Here is a 23,335-nt window from a genome sequence, read left to right as displayed (position 1 = left end):
TAACTCAGCATGAATGACCACATGGGTAAGATTTCACGGTATCGTAATCAATGTAATAAAACAAATATAGCCACTGGTTATACAGTAAATTAAATTAAAATTAAAATAGATAGTGTGTTATTAGTTTTTGCAAAGATGTTTATATATCATTCTATTCAAACTTTGGCTCTTAAATCTGTTTTATAAAATTGGAAGTTTCTTTAATAAAAATAAAGAACAACACATGTACATTGTTACCTTGTTTAAAGTCATGAATTTGGTCGATTAATGTCCAGTGGCAAATATGTCATGCATTTGCAGGACAAGATAATGCATTGAAAAACCATAAAGAGAATGTACCACTATAATCCCTCTAAATATTGGCACAATAATATTTATTTTGCACATTTGCGTAAGCAAATATTCGTTTTCCCCCTTCGTTTTTAATCGAAATCATGCTATTAAATGTGCCCAGCACTGTAGGCCATGCACTCGACCACCTTGATTTGACAAAAACAAATCAGATTTCGGTGGCCTAGTGTTACATTTCCTCATAAGTAGAACTCAGAGTTGTAACAGATGAAAACACATATATGCAAAATCACTCTAGATATTAGCACAACCATTGACGAATTCCGCAGTCATACCACTTGTATGCTAAACTAAGATTTTGAGATTTTTTGAACTTTTGAGTCTGATACAGATTTTTTTAAAATATGCAGGAAACAAGTGTCTGCTATCTTGATTGGCTTCTTAAAGTGGTTATTACCTCGAGTCTTGTCAGGAATATGACTGTTGCTATCAATTCGTTGGATGTTTTTGAGCTCCTGATTTTGCTATTTGATTCCAGACTTACGAATTTGTTTTTAATTTTCCTCGGAGTTCGAAATTGTTTTATTTCATATTTTACTTGTTATGTATGTTAGTCCAATAACATATGACTTCGCATTCTTATTCAATTAACGTTTTTATACTAACATTTTCATTTTTTATTTATTTTTTTTTAATGCTCGGGTGACACATTGATAGTAAGAAAAAAATATCCGAAATAGTAAATACAGAAATATTAAACAATGCCCCGATGTACCGGTCCCCGAGGTCATACGTGTATGTCATAGGACTAATGTTTATGTTTATATTAAGTAGTAAAATTGTGAAAACCGTTGCATGAGGCTGTCGAAAAGAAATCCGGGTGCCAAATTAATTGGTACATGTATATGAAAAGAAACCAATTATTTTGTTACCCCCCCCCCCCCCCCCCCCCCCCATAAAAAGCTATGCACTACCGATGTTTTTATAAAGAAACCTTTTTTGAATGTTTTCTTATTGGAGAAAAATATATTTTGGGTGGGTGTGTCATATGAAACTCTTACACGATTCAGACTTATTGAATTGATTTATAAAAATATGAAATATATTACTCATTACCAAAAACAATTTGGAGTGTCGGCATGTTTACAATTTCATATAAGACAATATCGCTTGTTCATATAAGAAACAGGTTTCTGCTATCTTTTTTTTCTCTCTCAAAAGAATGACAATAGACAATCAATAAGTGCGCGCCGTGTGATAGTCTAGACTAATAACTAGGCTGGTATTGAAAATGTTTATTTTGTGCCTTGAAGCACATGGCATTGACATTTGTCATGGTCAGGGTTATTTATCTAAAGAAAGACCTATATGTACTGCAACCAGGGTTCATTTTTTAAAACTTTAATGTTCCGGAAAAACACACACATAAATTATAAATCGACGGAAAGAGGAAAACGTGTACAATAAGAAAAGTTTTGTCGTGAAAATCCAGAGTGGTCACGTTTTTGTAAAATTGAGGTCAAAGGTCAGACCTAAAAAATATATTTCAACCACAAGGACGAAAAAGGGACATTTTCTGATATTTATTCGATACAATGCTACAAAAGTGTGAAAAGGAAGATGTGGTATTATTGCCAAGGTGACAACTCCCCGCAATAGACCAAAATGACACAGAAATTAATAAGTATATAAATATATAATTATTTTCTGTTACTGTATCTTACATTATTTTGTAGGATCCTTTACTATAGATAATTTAGCTGATCTGTAACAATAACATCTCCGTGCCTTATATATCATGTACTGTAGTACGCCGCTAGATTAAAACTGGCGAGGAAAGGTAATACACGGCCACTGAAAGCTTTATTATTGTGAAGCCCAGGTGGTCGTGTGGTCTAGCGGGACGGCTGCAGTGCAGGCGATTTGGTGTCACAATATCACAGTAGCATGGGTTCAAATCCCGGCGAGATAAAAACAAAAAAATTGCAAATGCAAATTTACAGATCTAACATTGTTAGGTTGATGTTTAGACGAGTTGTATATATATATAGGTCACCATACGGCTTTCAATCAGTTAGTTTTCGATCTATGAGTTTGACTGTCCCTCTTGTATTGTTCGCACCTCTTTCAGTAGAAAGGATTAGTTGGTTGCGTCTAATGTTAACAACGGAGTAGGTTCAGTTAGACCTCTTTTTGGCCCCAAAATATAGTAGTTTAAGAAAATTGTGAATTTGTAATCGTTAAGATATTTATTAAAAAAGTAGAATGCTTCTGCTACATAAATATGTGCTGTGTTTGACAATACAATGCACAAATATCGAGTACTAGCATCATTAAGTCATGCTAAATTACTGAAATCTTCACAATTTTAGCATTTTAGTAAAATTTTAGACGGTTTCTGTCTTAAATGAAAGTGGTTGCATTCGTGTTCATCAATAATATTGAAATGTAAGTTGTATTTGATGATAATAAATAATATACATAAAGGATGAGGATGAACACGGATGCGGCCACTATCTTTTTTGACAAAAACCATCTGAAAAGTGATGATTTTTGGCATATTTGAAAGATTTTTTATATTTTAGCTTGAATCGGAGCGTTTTTAATGACTTAATCAGTTAAAATATTGCACATAAACTAATTGAATCAATTGAAATAGTCATTTAAGTGTTTAAAAAATGTCTAAAATCTTTCGTTAGATGAACTTGAAAATTGAGGCCGAAATCAGCCCTTACCAGACCTACTCCTTTAAAATTTCGTGAATCAGTAAAATGTTTTCCATATTTCAATTATTATTGCACGATTGAGTTAGGTGCTTACAATGTTGCTAATGTTGATAGAATTTTCAAGCTCCATAAAGGGCACTGCGCACAAATTATTTTAAATGAGTGTAATAATATATAAATATATATATATGACATCGGCAGACATACTTTTTGGAGAGCTACTGTTGATGCATATTTCCTATGACTTTGTCTAAAGAAACGTAATGTTAGTTCTTAAAGCACTTCCACAAATTAGTTTGCAATATGGCAGAGTATATCTGTGTGCACCATGTAAGTTCTAAAAAACCCAGACAAAGTACTTATAATATGCTTATATAAAAACCTATTGTGACATTCACTTCGGCTGTTGGTCTCCATGAATATTAGTTTTTCAAAGGTCAATACAACCGCATATTTTCCTCATCAAAAGACAGAAATTGCATAATTAGTAATGCAAAAAAAAACAATCTTTAGTTACAAGATTACTCGTTATTTGACATACTTGTGGGAGTTCATTTACTAGAAATATTGTTTCAATTCAATAGGTAGCCGAAATAAACTTTTATAAAAATCAATTTTCAGAAAGTCAGGTGAAATATTTACAACGTTTTATTTACTTTAGTATACATGTATATAATATGCCCTAACATGTCAACAATCACTGTCCTGTAATCAGTTCATGGATAGGGATGGTATAATATAATAATATGATTTTAATAGACGACTTGTGTAGTTATGCTACTAAAACTAAGGTACTTGGAAGTAAACTAAGTCTAATTGATTTTGATCTTTTAATTATATTTGAAGTAAGTAAGTAAGTAAGTAAGTAAGTAAGTAAGTAAGTAAGTAAGTAAGTAAGTAAGTAAGTAAGTAAGTAAGTAAGTAAGTAAGTAAGTAAGTAAGTAAGTAAGTAAGTAAGTAAGTAAGTAAGTAAGTAAGTAAGTAAGTAAGTAAGTAAGTAAGTAAGTAAGTAAGTAAGTAAGTAAGTAAGTAAGTAAGTAAGTAAGTACACAAGATAAAAATAGTTTACCCCATAGCACCTATTTATCTTTTAGCATAAGATTTAATAGCTCATAAAAGGTCGATTTTCTCTCTTTTGATTTGAGACCCAAATAGAACCAATTCAAATATAAGTTACATGTAAAAGTCCGAGTCAGCCTTTTCCCGCCATATTTTATAAATCAAATATCTCGAAAAGAAGCTCCTTAACCTATCAATATTTTAAGCTTATTTTGATCTATAATTAATACTCTTCCTTGTGGATTTCTTGATTTATTTAATTTTGCCTTAAATCACCTTAGTACATCCATTTGTCGTAGATGTTGCTGACTAACAATGTGCACGTGGTAGTTACGATCCAATTGTGTCTAGTTGTAACACATTGGTACCAGAGATGAAATTGGCTGAAATTCGGAAAGAAAATCTTATTATGTTCAATTACATACATGTACATATACATTGTTTTGTTAATCATATACAATAGAAACCAAGATGTCAACATAATTATAAAAAGAAGATGTGGTATGCTTGCCAATTAGACAACTCTTTTTCCATATATATTTATTCATTGTGTTAATCAAAATAATTCTTTCGATATAGTATGTTCTAAAAAAGAGACGTGCCTTACCATATCTATAGTTCACTTATATTACACTGTCCGTCTTTAAGACCTCACCTGGGCATGATTTCAAGAAAAGTGAACTCCTGTTAATGTGGACAGACCGTTGAAATGACTAAATAGAGTTAGATTACCCTCATCATGGGAGTATTAGTCAATATAATACTTCCATGCCCTCATAAAGAGTAATTGGTACTGGCATATAATCATTCATCATCATCAAAACCTAAGTCATCGTCTGAGAAAAATATGAATTGCTTCTTTTTGTTCGTATAATATTGTTTTATTGTAAATGATTGTATATAAACTTGTATTGTACTACTAGTAGTATTATGAAGACTTTATCATGTTCATGTTGTCGTTTTACGTATTTTTATAGTCTTTTCTAACCGGACTTGGAATTCTTATAAACTGTGTTATACTTTGCGTATTACTGTGTGTTTGTTATTCCACATTGTTAAGAGGAAAAAGGGAGGGTTTAGATTTCACAAAACAAGTTTTACCACGCCGAATATGTCTGGAACCTCTGGTCTTTGTTGGTTTTGTCTGTTTGTTTGTGAGTGTGACCTCCATTTTCGCCGAACTAGTATACATAATTGTTTAGTGACCAGCTGATCAGAAGCTCGGCTACGGATGCTAGAAGTTGAAGACTCTGTAATGGCTTTCGGCTTGTTTTTTTTTATTAGTCGGGATGTTGTTTCTTACACACATTCCCCGTTTTCGTTCTCAATTTTACTCATAATACAGCGTTCACACCGTGCCGATTATTGCTCCCTTTTGAAATCAGTCAGCACTAAGACACAAAACATGAAAAAGTCGAATTATTATCCTCATTTCCCTTTGATCATTACATCTGAAGCAGTAGTATACGTTCGTAACATATATGTACTTGTGTCTCATCAATTTTTTTAAAATATAACAAATAAAATATTTTTTAAAACTAAATCGTTGAATCACATTCTTCTTAATCAAATGAGGTTAGGTGAAACACGTAGAATTTTGTCTGACAGGTTGTAGTTTAAACATGTTCAAAATAAGAGGCTTTTATTTATGTTACATTATCAATATTGGTGGTAGCAACATTGTAAGTGAAGACCAGAGACACGGAGCATTGCATGCTTAAGCATGATGCAATTATACACACTTTATGGACTTTTAATCTTAGTATTCCTAATTTTTTTTTAATTTGCTGTATGCAATTTGTTTGGCCTTTAAACATGTTAAAAGTGAGTACATTAAAACAGAGGACTATCTTTTAGCGTACAACGCATATAAAGTGCATTCTGTCTGTTTACTGGTTTTCCCAAAGTAGATATGATAAATATCTCATGTATCTATGTCTCGAACTATGCATGCCATGTGATGTATGTGTTGTTGTGATATATCAAAAGTAAATACAACATGCACTTTCACTTTCGTAATCATTGCTTACTCATGTTACTTTTACTTTTAAGCATTGATATAATTCATCAAAAAGCTTTCTGCATTTCTTTAAACTTTTAAAAAGGTGTAAAACAAAAATAAATATATTTCGATATGATGTGTAGCAAAATGCACTTTTCTACAATGACCTACCAACTGATTTTACCAAATAGTATAGTCATAATAACATGTTCAAATGAGGTCGATATTTTCCACTTGAACATGTATGTGAGAGAACTTGTTGCAGTTCGGGACACATTTTGATGCCAGGTAATAATGCTTCTGCTTGCCAAGTATCCAACCAGATTGTGTAATATATAAAAGAGAGGCGAAAATCTTTGTTTATTATTGTTTTGTTTGTATTTTTTTTTTTTATCTAATTATTGTATAATAAGTTTAAGGGTTTGTCCCTCCCCTGTTTTACTGCATTATGTATTTTGTTCTTTTTTGTATTCCTTTTGTCAGTCTGTTGATTGAGATTCAGAAGATGAGCCAGGAGGAATATATCAAAAATTTAAAATACGAACCCCAAGTCTACCACAATTTAATCCAAGTCTATCCCTTATGCATGCGCGTGTTTCAATATGATATACATTTGTCAAGGCCATTTTTGAATGATTTTATTATTTGAAGAATTACGTGTCGATTGTAGATCTATGATTATTTCTTTTTACTTTATTTACAACACTTAAATTTTAGATTTGGGCAATTTGTAGCTTCACATATATATTTTGAATAAATTGTAGATGAATATATGGAATATCAAAATAAGATGTGGTATCATTGCCATTGAGTAATTAATAACCTCACACAAAAGTACGAGAATGTAAATATTTATTTGTCACCATACGGCCTTCAACAATGGGCAAAATATGTACTGTATAGTAGACAATAAGACACGTCGACATAACAAAACTTATATCAAGCAGTTCAAAGGAGAAAACTAACGTCTAATGTATGCTCAAAACAATAATCGAAAAAAGATGACAGACAGCATGCATACAACGACAACCTTTGAATTACAAGAAGGATAGTTTGGCGGCATTTAATACTTTTGTGAACGCTCAACCCTTTATGTAACATAGAACAATTTTAATTAATGTACCAGCACATCATAAGAACAAAACAATAACACGTTTAATAAGATGAGTAAAAAAATGCATCGCTGCATCATGCTCAGTTCGGCGCGATGACAACAATAAACAAGAAACTATTTGTTAATTTTAAATCCAGCCTCAATCCCGCAGTGTGGACTATGATTATTGTGTAGATTATTTGTTTACCTCTGCGTATTGTTTTGTTACATGTATATGTTGTCGATTTGTTATTGATGAAAACTGTACACATCATAATACCAAAAAACAGTGAAAAAGTGTTTATTTTAACAAGGTGCATTTGACCAACATATTGAGCAATGATGTTCTAAACCCCGCTCATTGCCATTGGCTATTGCAAAATAAACGGATCACCAAATGTAACAAATGAATCTTAGTTATAAATGTTAACAATAAACTTACGGAAAAGATGATAATATACCGCAAACAAAAGGTGTAAAATTAGTACACCATATCCGGATTTCTTCAAATAATGCCTCCTCGTTGACGTTAGGGATCGAAGGGTTTTTGGTTACCTTTTTTTAGGATCGACTCTTGGATTTTAGAGAGTCGAAATAGGATGAGCGGATCTTATATAAACCCGAAGGAAAATATAATACAAGCCGCAACAAAATATATAAACAAGTCTAATTTGAAAACAACGTACAAACCTAAATTGATTGCGTTTGATAAAAACCGCAATTATTTTTATACGTGTACATGCAAAATTAATGTCTTGGTAGAGAGTTCTAAATACAAAACAAACAACATTTTCCAAAAAAAAACAAAAGAAGTGAAATAGTATATTCTAAAAAAAAACGCATTTGTCTCACACAATGCTAACAGGACGAACAAAGTATTATATTAAATGATCTATAGGATAAATTCAACAACCTCGATCTATAACTATCTATCAAAATAAGTAAATTTTAAAAAATATTTAAAAAAAATAATAGATAATTATGTATATATATATACTGTTAATTAGATGTATGACTATCCAATAATTTTCTAATTACGCTATATAAGTTTATCATATATATTGACTGTGCGAGCATGCCAATACATATTTAACATGTTAAACTTTATGTTGATCTATTTATAATTTATGGGTTTTTGTACTTTCATTTTCCAATGTTTCCAGAACTTTTACTTTCGAAAAGTCCGACTGATTGGAAATTTTCTGTCAAAGCCCATCAATGCACAAAGTGCATGCAATTTATAGCTTTTAAGTAGTATATAAATAAAATAATGTATAATTGTTCTTAGTATTACATTTAATATATATATTCTAACATAACACGTTAACAATGGGAGAATTAGATTTTATCTTGGAACAGATACCTTGTTTACTATCATGTACATGTTTTGCTGGAGCTGTGACAGTGTATTATAAGAGAAATTTCCGGAGCGATAAACTTCCGTTAGTGTTCTTTCTCATCCTGTTAAGTACATCGTTAAATCGTTCTGTCGAGAGCATGTGCAGTTCTCGATCAGCCTGTGTTATTACATTTATTTTGTGTTGCTCTGTTGTATACAACACTGTTAAACATCTGACATGGATGAACACTGTACGATTAGACTTCTTTCTGGCAATCCTACTGACAGCATATGACTACAAGTTTGATATTTCTATAACAATTGGACGTTTATTTGGGATACCATACAGCGTCGGCGCACAAAACTGTTCGTGTTACATGAATTTTGTAAGAATCGTGCTAGTTGTCATTCCACAGTTTTTACGGAGGCCATCACAGTTGAAAGCCAAACTACAAGGACTACGGAGTAAATTAGGACCGATTTACATTATTTATTGTGCCAAATTTGTGATAGAGTACACATACTTTGGAACAGTGACTTTGTATGCAGTGGGGATAATTGCTGTCGTTTCATCTGTAGTCGGCGGAGTATTTCTACGTCCTGACAACACTGCTGTGCTAGAACTTCTTGGATTCGGACTAAAAAATAATAGGCGAAAATATTTACATGGTCGTGGAATGATCATTTCATTCAGCTGCATCACTTTAATGGTATTAAATGAACTTTTGAGTTTTTCAACATATGTTTCTACCATAAAATTGTGATCTTAACCGTTGTAGTTATATAAGCTAGTCAGACTCTTGTTAAACACTTCATTTATTATGTTTGTATTTTTTTTTTACATAATTTTATATAACGGCCAGTAATACATTGTGAAAAAATAAGGGCATTTAATTGTTGTGATTATTTTTGCAAGATTCATTGTTTATTCATGTTATTTGAAATATGAAATATATATGCATACATTTTACATTTTACCATTGTTAAAAATAAAAATGCTTTTGTTTTAAGTTATTTGGTCTTCTTCAAGTTTTGGAAACATGTTTGGTTATGCACTACGTATAGATCAAAATTATCAGATGACCCTGTTTGTGAAAGAGCATTAACAAGGCACCATCACTTTAAATATCGTTCTAGTGGAGCGGTGTTTTTTTGCGAATGTGTTTGAAAGTATATGAGATCGAAAATATACTTGAAAATATCAGTTTTCAGTTCCTTTTCAATTAAATAAACATAAGGAGATCTGGTATGACTTCCTTGTAGACCTACAATTTCTGTTGTCCAGAGTTTTAACTACGCTGGTGTACGAAATTGTAGGCCTACGTACGGCCTTCAACAAGGAGATTAAAACAATACCTTATATTCAGTGGTGAAGGCCCAGACATGACAATTATGAAACCGTTCAAACGTAATTAAAGCTTCAGTACAACTGGACAAATAAGTCAGAGAGACACGAACCATCAACAACTACTGAATTACAGGCGTTTAACCTTGGACATGCATTCCAAAATGTGACATTAAAGATGTTAGTAAGGTGTCAGCCATGTATCTAATTTTAGGCAGCCATTTAACAGCACAATATAAGAATAGTGCTACAGATGGCTTAACTTCAAATAAAAAAAAGATCGTAACGGACCTTGCACTAAAAAATAATACCGCAACATTTAAACAATAGAAAGCAAGTATCGATATAAGAGTACTCGCAGACACTGAACGCTTGTTTAACACGAATCACAACTGTTACGTAAATCGTTTTCGCCAGGCAGTCACAAGATCTATATAAAGCAGAAAAACAACATACTGCATATGGCTGTCCCAAGTCGGGAACACACCAGCAAGCACACTGAAACAAAGAAATTATAAATCCGTCCACGTCCACTCTGTGTATTATTTGTATTTGTACCCATCTGATGATTTTAATAGTTCGTTCTTATGCATGTTGTAGTGTTAAACCACTGTCGCAGGTGGGAGGGTTGAAATCCCGCTCACATATTTAACCCCGCCGCAGTATGTCTGTATGTATGTGTGCACGTGGTTGTCGTTTGTGTATGTTTTACAAATTAGTTTTTCGTTCACTTTTTGTACATAAATTAGGCCGTTAGTTTTCTCATTTGAATTGTTTTACATTGTCATTTCGGGGCAAGCTGACTATGCAGTATGGGCTTTGCTCATTGTTGAAGGCCGTACTGTGACTTATAATTGTTAATTTCTGTGTGCTCCGAAATGAGAAATTTATGTTCAACAATTAATTTAAACGGCTTGATTCAATAATGAAAGAAAAACTATGTACACATAAAAAAACTTCAACCAATGAATTACAGGCTTGGGACAGGCACATAAAAAACCTTACAAGACAAGACAAGACAAATACTTTATTAAAGTCTCACCACTTGTTATATATAGAATATACAGCTTTTTAAAACACAAATTAACAACAAGAGCCACTCTATAAAGAGTTAAGAGAGACCATAAAACAATTTTCTTAAATTACAAAACAAATATACAAGTCAACTACAATGAGTATAAAATACATTACATGATTCAACATGTATGAAGGTACCAACCCTCCCATAATCTGGGACAGCGGTGTAAGTACAATCTTTTAGAAATGATTAAACATCTGCGCATGTCCTTAATCAATAAGATGCAAAAGGATACTGATGTGGACAGAACATATTCAATATTTATTTTCATTGTATCATTTATCATTTCCGTATAAATCGTATAAAATATAATTATAACTGGTGATGCATGTAAAAGAGGGGCGAAATATACCAGAGTGACAGTCAAACCGTCACAGATCAAAATAAACTAACAACGCCATGGCTAAAAAAGAAAATGACAAACAGAAAAATAATAGTACACTAGTACACAAGACAAAACATAGAAAACTAAAGACTAAGCAACACGAAAACCCCACCTAAAACTGGTGGTGTTCCGGAAGACACGCAGATCCTGCTCCACATGGGGCACCCGTCGTGATGCTACAACTTGTGTCTCTTAATATGAGGTTCTGAGTGGGATAACAGAATAGACAATAACTTGAAAGAATGGAGACAAACATACCAAGAAGATTACAAATAAATCATATTAGGAATAGGGAAATATTGTTTGGGGGATAAATATTATAGTTTTTTGTTAGAATTTGCTAAAAAAAAATGTCCAATATATTTTCTTTAAAGCTGGGAAGGGGAGGGGTATCAATTAGGACAGCGTTCCGGTGTACTAGTTATCACTCAATTTACAGTCCTGCAATAACATTAGGCTATACCAGTCAAATGTAAAATATATATATACATACACAATACACACTTGAGTTTTCTTTTCTTTTATTTCCTTTTTTTTTTTTGTGCAGTCCGACAGAAAACCTTATACTAATTATTTTGCATATACTCATAAAATTAGGCCTATTTGGGTTTATAAAAAATCTTTTGGCAACTAAATTCACATAAACATGCAGTACTTATAAATAATAACCACAGGCACTTGTCTCAGAAATTGTTTTCCTATCTATAACATAATATATCAAGGTATATATACGATTTTGTTTGTCTGAGACAAGTGCCTGTGGCAATAACTAACCCATTTGGTATCTCAAATTTACTAAAGTGAATCTCTATTTGGCTGGTCAGTGGTGTTCCATGACGTTGTTGCTCGCGTTGTTGTAATTGCCGCTCACGGTAGTCGTAAAGTTTGACTGGCCTTTTCTCCTGTCCCGGCTTTTGGTGGTCAAACCTTTCAACTGTCATCATTTGCGGTTAATTTCCCCAATGGCATAGGCGGATCCAGGGGGGGGGGACTGGGGGCCAGGACCCATGTGCCTCCCCCTTTTTCCCTCTCTATTAACATTTTTCAGTTTTCGATTTTATTTATTTAAGTTTTATGTAATTAGATCTTTTATTTTAAATCAATCAATTTAACTTTCATTTATTAAGCTGCAAAATTATCTCAGCGAATTATTAAAACCATGAAGGATTGTTTCCCCTTGGAATAATCTTTAGTGTTGGAAGTTTAAACTTCCTTGACAAATATGTAAACAAAAGTACAAAGAACATGGTAAGATTCTCATGATGTGTAAACTAATATTTTACCACACAAATCCTTGATTTAAACCATTAAAAACTAAAGGGTTATGAAGAACATTTACTTTCAAGGCACGACTATTTCATGATTTGGTGCGAAGGTCTCTAGAAATAAATATTAATTCATTTTCATTTGTCAACATGGTCAATGACAATATGCATGCTTAACTATACAAGTTTATTTCCCTCGGAAAATTATATTTCCTACATCTTGTGTTGCAGAATATTTATTTTTTTAAAGTATGGTCAGCTCTCTCAAGTCCAGGGTATTCATCTGAACCATTCCACCCCCTTTTTTCCCACTTGGGTCAAGTTTTGTATAAAAATAAATAATGAAATTCAATAGCAGTGATAGAGGAAATAGATGTTTATAGAAGACATGATATTTTAATACCTCTATGAAATCTACTGACCCAACTAATGATCCATAGGACTAGGGTGTGGTGGAGTTTAACCAATCACTAAAACCTGAGGTGTCATTACCAAATTTATCATATACTTATATAATATAATTAAATTTACATACATTCACAAATGGGAAAAGATGCTTAGGAGGCTGATATAAGAAAATTTTATCGACTGCATCTGGTAATTATAATATTTGAAATGTTTCCGCATGGAGGATTATAAGAATAAGAATAAGAATAAGAATAAGAATAAGAATAAGAATAAGAATTTTATTAGTTTGAAATCCAAACAATAGGATTGTTACTAAAATACACAACAAAAAAAACAAACAAACAGGCATATTAAAATTACAAAACGATAGTCAATAAACAGTTACACTACAAACAAATAAACAAATTTTAACCTCAGACTTAAAAAGATCATTTTGATATAAAACTATAATTTTTCTCCATTGTTCATTATATGCAAAATATACATGTATATATATATATGAATAAAAAAAATTATAACATGTCATCAGACAAATATCAGCCCTCGGTCAATATCAGCTGTTGAGCCATTGGCTCTTGGTCTGATGAAACATCTAATATGAAAAATGCAATGAAGTAATCAGAAAGTTTGTTTTTTTTAAATATAAATTGTGATTGTACAAGTAAAAATGTATTTAAAGCTTCATTCATAACATTTGTACATGTGTATATCATGATAATTTTATTTTATGGAGAAATAAATAGATTTGAAAATATCTGATATATTTACAACAGTGGTTTTTAGTACATTGTATCTGTAAATTAAAAATAACATTCAATTAATGAATTACTGTCAATGAAGAAATAACATCATAAATGTGGTGCACACTGAATATATAACTGTGGTTATTGAAAATGTGCATCACAGTTTTGAGGTTATTCAAAATAGACACAAAAAATATTAGTCATTCCTTAGAATTTAATTCGAAATTCCATTTTTATGGAGGAAATCATGAAAAAACGTTAAAAATTTTTTCTATGAGCTGATGGTAAAAAAACTTTCAGCTCATATAAAATTGAATTACTAAGTTATGATATAGATAGATATACTAATGATTTAATCAGAAACCTTGTCATATATTTTACATGCATCTCTATTTTAATAATAAATGTTTGTATAGGTTGTACTTTGTAAATACAGCTGTTAATTTCTCATATATTTTGAACTTACATGTAGCCACATGTTACACATGTTACATTGTAATGAATATATAAGTGGCTCCCAAGTTTTTGTCTTTTGTAAACTGGTAGTCTTGAAGGCAACAAATATCAGATTAGAAAGAAGTCTTCTTGTATGATAAAAAAAACATGCTATAAGTTTCTTATCTTTTCAGGGAAATGGTCAGGCCATCCTAACAGAAAAAGAAATTCAAGAAATAAGAGATGAAACACCATGTTAGTATTTTTGTGTTTGATAGTCTTGTAATCCATGTAATGGAATTATCAATTTTTGTTGGTCCAATGATCATGATGTTTTTCAGCCTGTAAGTCTGTTCATCCCTCCGTTCAATCCAATTAATTATTAAAAAAATATATAAAAAATAACAACTTTGAAGATAAACATGATAAACAACCACTGAAATTTTACCAATTATTCGTTTAATACATTTACTCTTGTGAATTGATGCCCCCATTAAAGTCATTATATTGAGTTTTTGTGTTATATTATTTTGTTTTTATATAATTATAGATTATTGCTGATCATCTCAACAAGATTGATTTTCTTGCTTGAACCCTTTAGAAGAAATTGAGAAAAGCGATCAAGTTGAGATGACCATTATTCATTGTTATCAGGGCTGGAATATTATGAGTTCACAAAAAAAAAAATGGTGGGCAAAAAATATAGAAATTTGGGATAATAGATGGAAGATGTCCTTGCTTGCATATAACATTATAAAGACATAGATAGAGAACTAAAAGTTCCGCCAACCAAATTTTATCTGTGGTTTATGGTAAAAACCTTGGTTTATGTATATAAGTTTCATAATATATCTGGTGTACATTTAGACAAACTAAAGTTACAGAATGAAAACTCATTTTGGGATATACAGACTACAAAGATACAGGGATAGTAATATATGCCCCCTACTTTTACTTAGCGACATAGACATTAAGATTTGAAAGTAATATGGTGCTAAAATATAAAGTAGATAGTCATTATAATAATAATGATAAAACAAAGAAGACAAAATTTCACAAAATATAAAAAAAGTACTACAAAAATGAAAATTGAGTTGATATAAATGTAACAACCCTACAATAAAGACCAAAATCTTTTATTTTGTATTTGAATATTCAAGAACTAAATCATACACATAATAATTAATTATTTAAGCCCTTATGCATGTACATGAATACATGCACTTGCATAAGGTAAATTTCTATCGTACGCAGCTCATATTTGTCACATTCAGGTGTTTATATCTCATCTTGTTTTATAGTTACTGATGCTGAAGTGAAATCATTGCTAAACAGATATGACGAGGTGGACATCTCAGAAAACAACTCAAAAGGACTCAGCTATGATGACGTTCTATATATGCCAGAATTTATAGGAAGTGTGTTCGCCCCACTTGTTATAGCAGCTAATGTGGATACCAAAACAAAACGTATCTATGCCAGACAGTTTATAAAAATATGTTCCACATTAAGTACACAGATCAAGGCTGAAGAGAAAAAAAAATGTAAGTAAACTTGTTTCCTCCTGGAGCCATACATTAAATCTGTTATGATAATTCCCCGAAATCAAACCACAAAATGTATAATATCTGAAAACAAGCTATCCCATTACTAAGTTTTCTAGGTGGACAAATACTACTTTTTCCAACTACCTTAAAAAATTTAATCGTGCACTGACCAATTATGAAGGAAGATATCTGTTAGTTTATGATTATCATATTCAAGGAGTTTTTATTAAACCTGCAAATTTATATAGCTTCTGTCAGACAAAGATTGTGTTTCAAGATTGAACTTCCCAACATGCATGAAATATTTGTGACTGGACATATAAAAAAAATCAATTGATAAAGATCGAAGCAATTTGTAAAAGCAGAAATTGTATCTGTTCCAGTGAAGTCCATTTATTATATATTCCTTATCCATTCATTGCACTGCACTTTATCAAAGTGCAATAGTTAATCTAGTTTAATTGTAGGAAAACATGTTTAATCATTTCTTAATGTTTATTTTGATCTATCTGAAAGATATAAGACATGATTATTTGATATATTTGTCATGGTGGGACATTTAGGATAAAGTAACATATGTCTGTCCAGAGGCAGATCCAGGGGAACCCCCCTTGATGGGGGATGATCAATGCATTTGAATGGGGACATATATAGTTGGAACCCCACTTTCTCCTTGGTAGGGAACCCCCTTTTTAATAATGGCTGGATCAACTCCAATTTGTTATCTGCCATCCCCTATTCATTTATTCCAAGAATGTTTCAATATTTTGTTTGACTGACAGTTCTGAATCAATTTTGAACAAAAGACATTATATTTCCAGATTTGTTTGAGTTATTGAACATCTATGGAACAGGACTATTGACACATGATGAGATATATAGAATGTATAAACTACTATTCTCTCACACGATATCTGATGATCATATCTTAGCATTGACATTTAAAGCTCTCAACCATCCAACACTACAAAACAAGGGACAACTTACTAAGTCAGAATTTTTAAAGGTAACTATGTTTCTGAGAAATATACAAAACGTTTTTAAAAAGTTTGAATAGAGCACAAAAGACAAAGCAAGATATTTGTCCATATATTTAGCTTTTAATCTGAAAAACACATTTTTCTCTCAAATATACATCCCTTGATCTTTTTATACAGTGCTTGATCAGGTTTGAATTGAACTTGTTTTTGTGTCTTTTTATGTTGAAATATTGAGTTATCCCTCTTTGATCTGATTACATAGTTATTACATAGTATGTTTATGATGATGATATAGGGATAAATTCAGTAAAAAATCTCCCATTGACTTTAATGCTAATTTATGTCTTGAATTAAATTTATACCTGATTTACCTTCAGAAATTCGAAAAATTTATATATCATTCATGAAAGTACAAATGTAGCCCTATCTTTTGCAACAATAAAAACAGGGTCATGTGGCATTTTTGGGCATTCACATGGCCTTGTTTACAAACACTGTAGATTCGCACTTAATTCCTTCACTGATCCTCATTACTTTTCAACTCTGTAATAAAAAAAAATAGTACATTCAGCATTTATTATTTTTTGCAACTGTAGTTTTGATCTATTTATCAAAACATATTTAGTATAAACATTATCTACCAATCAGAAAAGCACCTGACTTCAGTTTTATACAGAAAGCTCTCCCCCAAATTGGTGGTCCCTGATTTAGTATATTTATTTACTGATTTACCCAAATATCGTTATGAGAAAAGTTTGATTTTGGTTTTATTTACCAAGTATTAAAAGTATTAAGTATATTGTTTTCATTTTCTAACCTGGGATCATAGCTCACTGCTCGATTATAGATGAAGTATTAGATTTGGTCAGGATGCCAGGCATATTATATATTTTTTTAATTCCTCGACAGATTGGAACCAATAACATAATACATGTGACAAGTTTGAGATATGATACGTATACTTTAATTGGATATGAAGTACCAATAAATATTATTGATAACAGTGATAACATTAAAAACCTCATTTTCCAAGGAAAGATATCAAATTAATAAAACACCTTTTCTGAATAACCAATTATTATAATTTTCTAAGGAATGAATCTAAAAGTAGGTAGCTGATGACCTCAATAATATTAAAAAAATTGAAAATGTTGTATGATTGACAATTAAACAACTATCTACCAGAGATCTTAAGACTTAAGCTAAGAACATACATAATGTGAAAGAGATAAACATTTCACTGAGCTGCAGGAATATCTGTAAATACCACCTGAAAAAGGTTTCGATAGAAAAAGCACAATTAAATATATCATTAGATAATAAAATGTCTATTGTGTTTGTTTTAGATGATTCCTGACCATGAAATAATGAACAGAATGACAATTAACTTCAGGTTATAAGGAAAATGTGGCTGTATACCCATAGAATGAGTGAAATCATAAATGAATGGGTTTTTACAGTTATTCAACAGCATCATAAGCTGTGAATGTGATGGAAGTGTAGATAAATATCAATTTCACTGAATGAATTACATCATAGAAAGAATATTGTGTGTGACCTGATAAAAACTCTGAGGAAATGTCAAATTGTTATTTAGAAAGATTGTTATAAACATAAAATAAATGACATGTAATGTTTTGAAAATTATATATAAATGTGTGTTATACTAATTATTTATCAATATACTAGTACCCAATTGGTCTTCAGGGCATCACTCATCCATTAGATAAAAATAGGTTCAAAAGGGGGAGGTGGTGCTATCATATGTAGGATGTTTAAATATGCATTCTCGTCCAGAAAATCATATGTTATCACTTAAATCTGAAGTTACTAGAGTTCAACTCACTTTGCTAGTTAAAGAACCACTGTATCAACTTTTTGCTTGGCATTAATTGGTCTGTCGCAAGGTAAATTTGACAAATATCCGAAATACCCTCTCAAGTAGCAATCTATAGTCCCTATCCTGCATCCTGGTACACTTACTTTGCAGAGTGTGCCATTTGTTTGTATTTGATCTCTCCTTGGGTGTGTGTGAAACTTTTGCCTCTAGACTTAATGCCATTAACATTGCAAGGAATCTGATAACTCTACCAGGATCCCCTCTGTAGTGTTCCTTTGTGTTATGTTAAATTATGTTATGGTTCTTTTCAGGTTGCCTCTTGTGAATCCATCAGTTAGGAATATTATTCTATATAATCTATCCAAAGTTTAACTTCATTTCGACTTCGCCTACATCAATTATGTGTTGTTTATGAATTTCCTACCATAAAATTGAGAATGGAAATGGGGAATGTGTCAAAGAGACAACAACCCGACCAAATAAAAAACAACAGCAGAAGGTCACCAACAGATCTTCAATGTAGCGAGAAATACCCGCACCCGGAGGCGTCCTTCAGCTGGCCCCTAAACAAATATATACTAGTCCAGTGATAATGAACGCCATACTAATTTCCAAATTGTACACAAGAAACTAAAGTTAAAATAATACAAGACGAACAAAGGCCAGAGGCTCTGACTTGGGACAGGCGCTAAAATGCGGCGGGGTAAAACATGTTTGTGAGATCGCAACCCTCCCCCTATACCTCTAACCAATGTAGAAAAGTAAACGCATAACACTACGCACAATTAAAATTCAGTTCAAGAGAAGTCCGAGTCGGATGTCCGAAGATGTAACCAAAGAAAATAAACAAAATGACAATAATACATAAATAACAACAGACTACTAGCAGTTAACTGACATGCCAGCTCCAGACTTCAATTAAACTGACAGAAAGATTATGGTTTCATCATATGAACATCAGGCACAATCTTTCCCGTTAGGGTTTTAGTATCATACCGTCATAACATATATTAGAAGAACATAAACCGTGTCATGCCAACAACTGTTTTTAGAATAAATTTGTTTAGTTCCGATGCAAAGACCTTATCAGTGACTCAATATTAACGCCAAAATATGTAATATTTAATGACTTGACAACAGTATCGTAATTATATCCCTTCTTAATAAGTCTATTCAAAGGTTTTGTAAGTTTCTGAGGTGAATACTGACACCTTTGTGCTTTATAAAGAATATTTCCATAAAAAATTGGATGTGAAATACCTGAACGTATAAGAAGTCTGCATGTTGAGCTATACTTACGAATGATGTCTTTATACCGATGATAAAATTTAGTAAATGTTTTGACTAGTTTGTGATATCGAAAACTCTGGTGTAATAATTTTTCAGTAATACATAAATTTCTCTCGTTAAAATCTAAATCATAGTATATCTTTGACTGTTTTCCCCATACAGAAATTGATGAAAACAATCGGTAATCAAGAAGTTTAACTTATATTCTTGAATTTAAAATTCATTTGCAAGAGGGAGATAAAATAAGATAGACAATAATACACAAAAACTTAGAATTAAAAACTATTTTAAAATTCAGCACTAAAATTACATGGTGCGTTATGCTAGTTTTAGTGGTCGAATCAGAAATATGCGAGAACTATAACACAATTGTACACCAATTCATAGCTGATTATGTTTTTCATAAGTGAGAGGTTTGGCTAGCTATAAAACCAGGTTCAATCCACCATTTTCTACATAGACATATGCCTGTGCCAAGTCAGGAATATGACAGTTGTTATCCATTCGTTTGATTTTTTTTTAGCTTTTGATTTTGCCATTTGATTAGGAACCTCTTGGTTATGAATTTTCCACGGAGCTCAGTATTTTTGTGATTTTACTTTTCATAGACTGTTGAGGAATGTTTTGCATTACATTTCAAAACGCAAATTTTCACCATATGTTTTACTTTTCTGCATTTATTTCATATTTTTCCACAAAATGTGTATGAGTTTATAATATGTATCGTCGAGTATAAGTACTCACCAGTTCTATGTGATGACTCAATCAGCACATTGTATTTCATTTTTGTTGCTGATATACATTGAAAAGAATACTCAACTGTTTTTATACGACCGCAAATGTTTTTTCAGACAGTCGGGTCACAAACTTGATTACTTTAACCGCATGAAAATCCTAGTGTTTGATCAGAACATTGAAATATCAAAACGACACCGCCTGTACTGTGTTAAGCACTCTAGCCTACTCGACCAAACCAGACTGAACTATGTGAGCGCTTGACACGGTGCAGGAGGTGGTGTCTCGATATTTAATAGCATATCAATCAAGGTGGTCGAGTGGTCTGAAGTGCTGGACACAGTGCAGGCGGTGTTGTCTCGTATCTCAATGAGTTGTTCAATCTTGTCTCCTACGTACGTTCGTTCAGATCGTGAGGTAAAACAAAAAATGTGTGTTTAACTTTTACTAGAACACACCCGTGATGTCGCGGGTCCGTGACTGAATTAAAGTATATAACTATGCGCAAGCCTTATTTTAATATAAGAATTGTCATCTGATAAAGTCATGCCGATTATATGATACAGTTTTCTCTGCTTTCAAATCTTTCTGTTTGAACCCGTTGAACTGGAACTTATCAATTATTGGTAATATTAATTATTATGAAAACAAAAGGTCCTGGAATGGAGTATTTTTTAATCAACATCATTGTCCTATATTAGTTACAAATAAAGTTGAATTCTGTGATTCGCTATTTTACGTCATGCACGCTAACAAATACGCCTTATCGCTATTTGTCCGCCATTACTGGATATCACACAGGTTCCCGTAAAATTTTGACGTCATAAAACAAAATATATGACGCCACAATGGAAAAGTATTTGTTGTATGCGTCAAAAGGTCAAGCGGACGGGTCGGCCGGCCGAGTAGGCTAATAGCGATAAGGTGTATAAAAAACTGTACCTATACGCCTTATTTTTTAGTCCATATTTTTAGTATTCTTATTGTTATCTTAGAAAGTCTTACTGATTAAAATACTACAATAGACCTGTAACAATTTGACAATTTAGTAGTGTCAACCCTGTGATTATGACCCGTGTATATAGCATATCAATCCTGAATAAGCATACTAATCCTGAATACATCGTTTGCTGGTGCGCCTGTCAGATGCGGAACGTACAGATAAGGTATTAGGTAACAGGTGAATATACTATCGGTATCGGACTTGACCTGGAACTTCTTAATTATTTGCAATATTAATTTCATGGAAAACAAAAGGGCCTGGAGTGGTGTAAATTTTAATCTACACCTTTGTACTATATTAGTTATATATAAAGTTGAATTCTTTGATTCGTTGTTTTCACGTGATGACGGCTGACAAATTGGACCTCGTTATTTTAGTATTATAGATATACTGATATTTTGAGTAAAAAGTAAAACCACAAAAATACTGAACTTCGAGGAAAATTCAAAACGGAAAGTTCCTAATCAAATGGCAAAATAAAAAGCTCAAACACATCAAACGAATGGATAACAACTGTCATATTCCTGATCAGGTACTGGCATTTTCCTATGTAGAAATTGGTGAATTGCACCTGGCTTTATAGCTACCCAAAGCTCTCACTTGTATGACATTCGCATCAAATTCCGTTATATTGACAACGATATGTGAACAAAGCAATCAAACACAAGATACAAAAATTTCATTAATACAACAGTCAACATTGTGTTATAATCTTAATTACTAAAAAACCACAAACAAAATTAATATGCAACAACGAAGCACAAAATGGCATATAGAACGACCTTATTAGCAAAAATTGAAGACAAGAAAACAAGTTTACCGTACTACAATCTTGAATATTATACAAATAATAAATATGCTGATATTTGTTTTAATATCGATGTTTGGTAGGATGAATAAATTCCTTAAATAATGTTAAAACCCTGTACTGAAGCCTGAGTAAGGCGTCGTACTCAACCTGGTTCACAGATATATATATATAATTTAGACTGCAGAGAACGGTAATATTCTTTTTGGCCATGACAGACATAGCAAACATCATCAACATCTTCATAATGGTGCTGATAAAATAACAAATCTCTCCGTGATGTCGGGGATCTTTGCATTAAACCTTCTGTATAAATAGGAGATTACTGTACTTTATAACACTTCGATGACTTGTTTCCAGAACGACTATAGTTGTTGTGTAATTACGTACACAATAATTGGAGTTATATATTAGAGGCACCATTAGTTTCAAATCTCATCAATTCATCAGTAGAAACAAAAGTAAACAAAAAATATGAACTCTTAAAGGAACAAAACTGTTGGTATTGCTAGGGCAGGACTTAAATGAATGTTTTATCTATTTGTGTAGTTTTTTTTTTAAATTAAGTTTCATGATTTTATATTCCAACCAAAGCCAAGTCAAGAAATAGAAAGAAAAAAGTAGGGATTGCTGATTTTCATATCTTTAAAAGAGGAAATAAAGATACCAAAGGGACAGTCAAACTCATAAATCGAAAATAAACTGACAACGCCATGGCTAAAAATTACAAAAAGACAAACAGCCAAACAATAGTCCACATGACACAAAATAGAAAACTAAAGAATAAATAACACAAACCCCATCAAAAACTAAGGGGGATCTCATGTGTTCTGGAAGGGCAAGCAGATCCTGCTCCACATGTAGCACCCGTCATGTTTATTATGGTAAATAGCCTAAATTCGGTAGGGCATATTCATGAGAGGGTAGGGTATTGTAGTAAAGACATAAGGAACATATCTGATA

The 23,335-nt window shown here is 32.0% G+C and overlaps 1 protein-coding gene across 1 annotated transcript; it reads left to right on the top strand.

Moving 5' to 3' along the window:
• The first annotated feature begins 12,439 nt into the window (after positions 1 to 12,439).
• On the top strand, positions 12,440 to 18,351 carry LOC134686529 (uncharacterized). The gene is made up of 5 exons (XM_063546195.1): positions 12,440 to 12,566; positions 14,364 to 14,424; positions 15,471 to 15,713; positions 16,538 to 16,722; positions 18,043 to 18,351. Exons 1-5 carry the CDS (start codon positions 12,564 to 12,566, stop codon positions 18,094 to 18,096), a joined length of 546 nt encoding a protein of 181 aa, XP_063402265.1. The 5' UTR covers positions 12,440 to 12,563; the 3' UTR covers positions 18,097 to 18,351.
• The last annotated feature ends 4,984 nt before the right edge of the window (positions 18,352 to 23,335 follow it).

Source organism: Mytilus trossulus, chromosome 10, assembly GCF_036588685.1.
Source record: "Mytilus trossulus isolate FHL-02 chromosome 10, PNRI_Mtr1.1.1.hap1, whole genome shotgun sequence".
In the NCBI taxonomy this organism is placed as follows: Eukaryota; Metazoa; Mollusca; class Bivalvia; order Mytilida; family Mytilidae; genus Mytilus; species Mytilus trossulus.
This window is presented reverse-complemented; position numbering and strand designations above follow the sequence as displayed.

Bases quoted from the DNA above. Each gene is read 5' to 3' on its own strand.
- LOC134686529 (XM_063546195.1), top strand. The intron at 14,425-15,470 runs GTTAGTATTTTT...CTTGTTTTATAG, and splicing joins AATAAGAGATGAAACACCAT to TTACTGATGCTGAAGTGAAA. The intron at 15,714-16,537 runs GTAAGTAAACTT...TTATATTTCCAG, and splicing joins GGCTGAAGAGAAAAAAAAAT to ATTTGTTTGAGTTATTGAAC.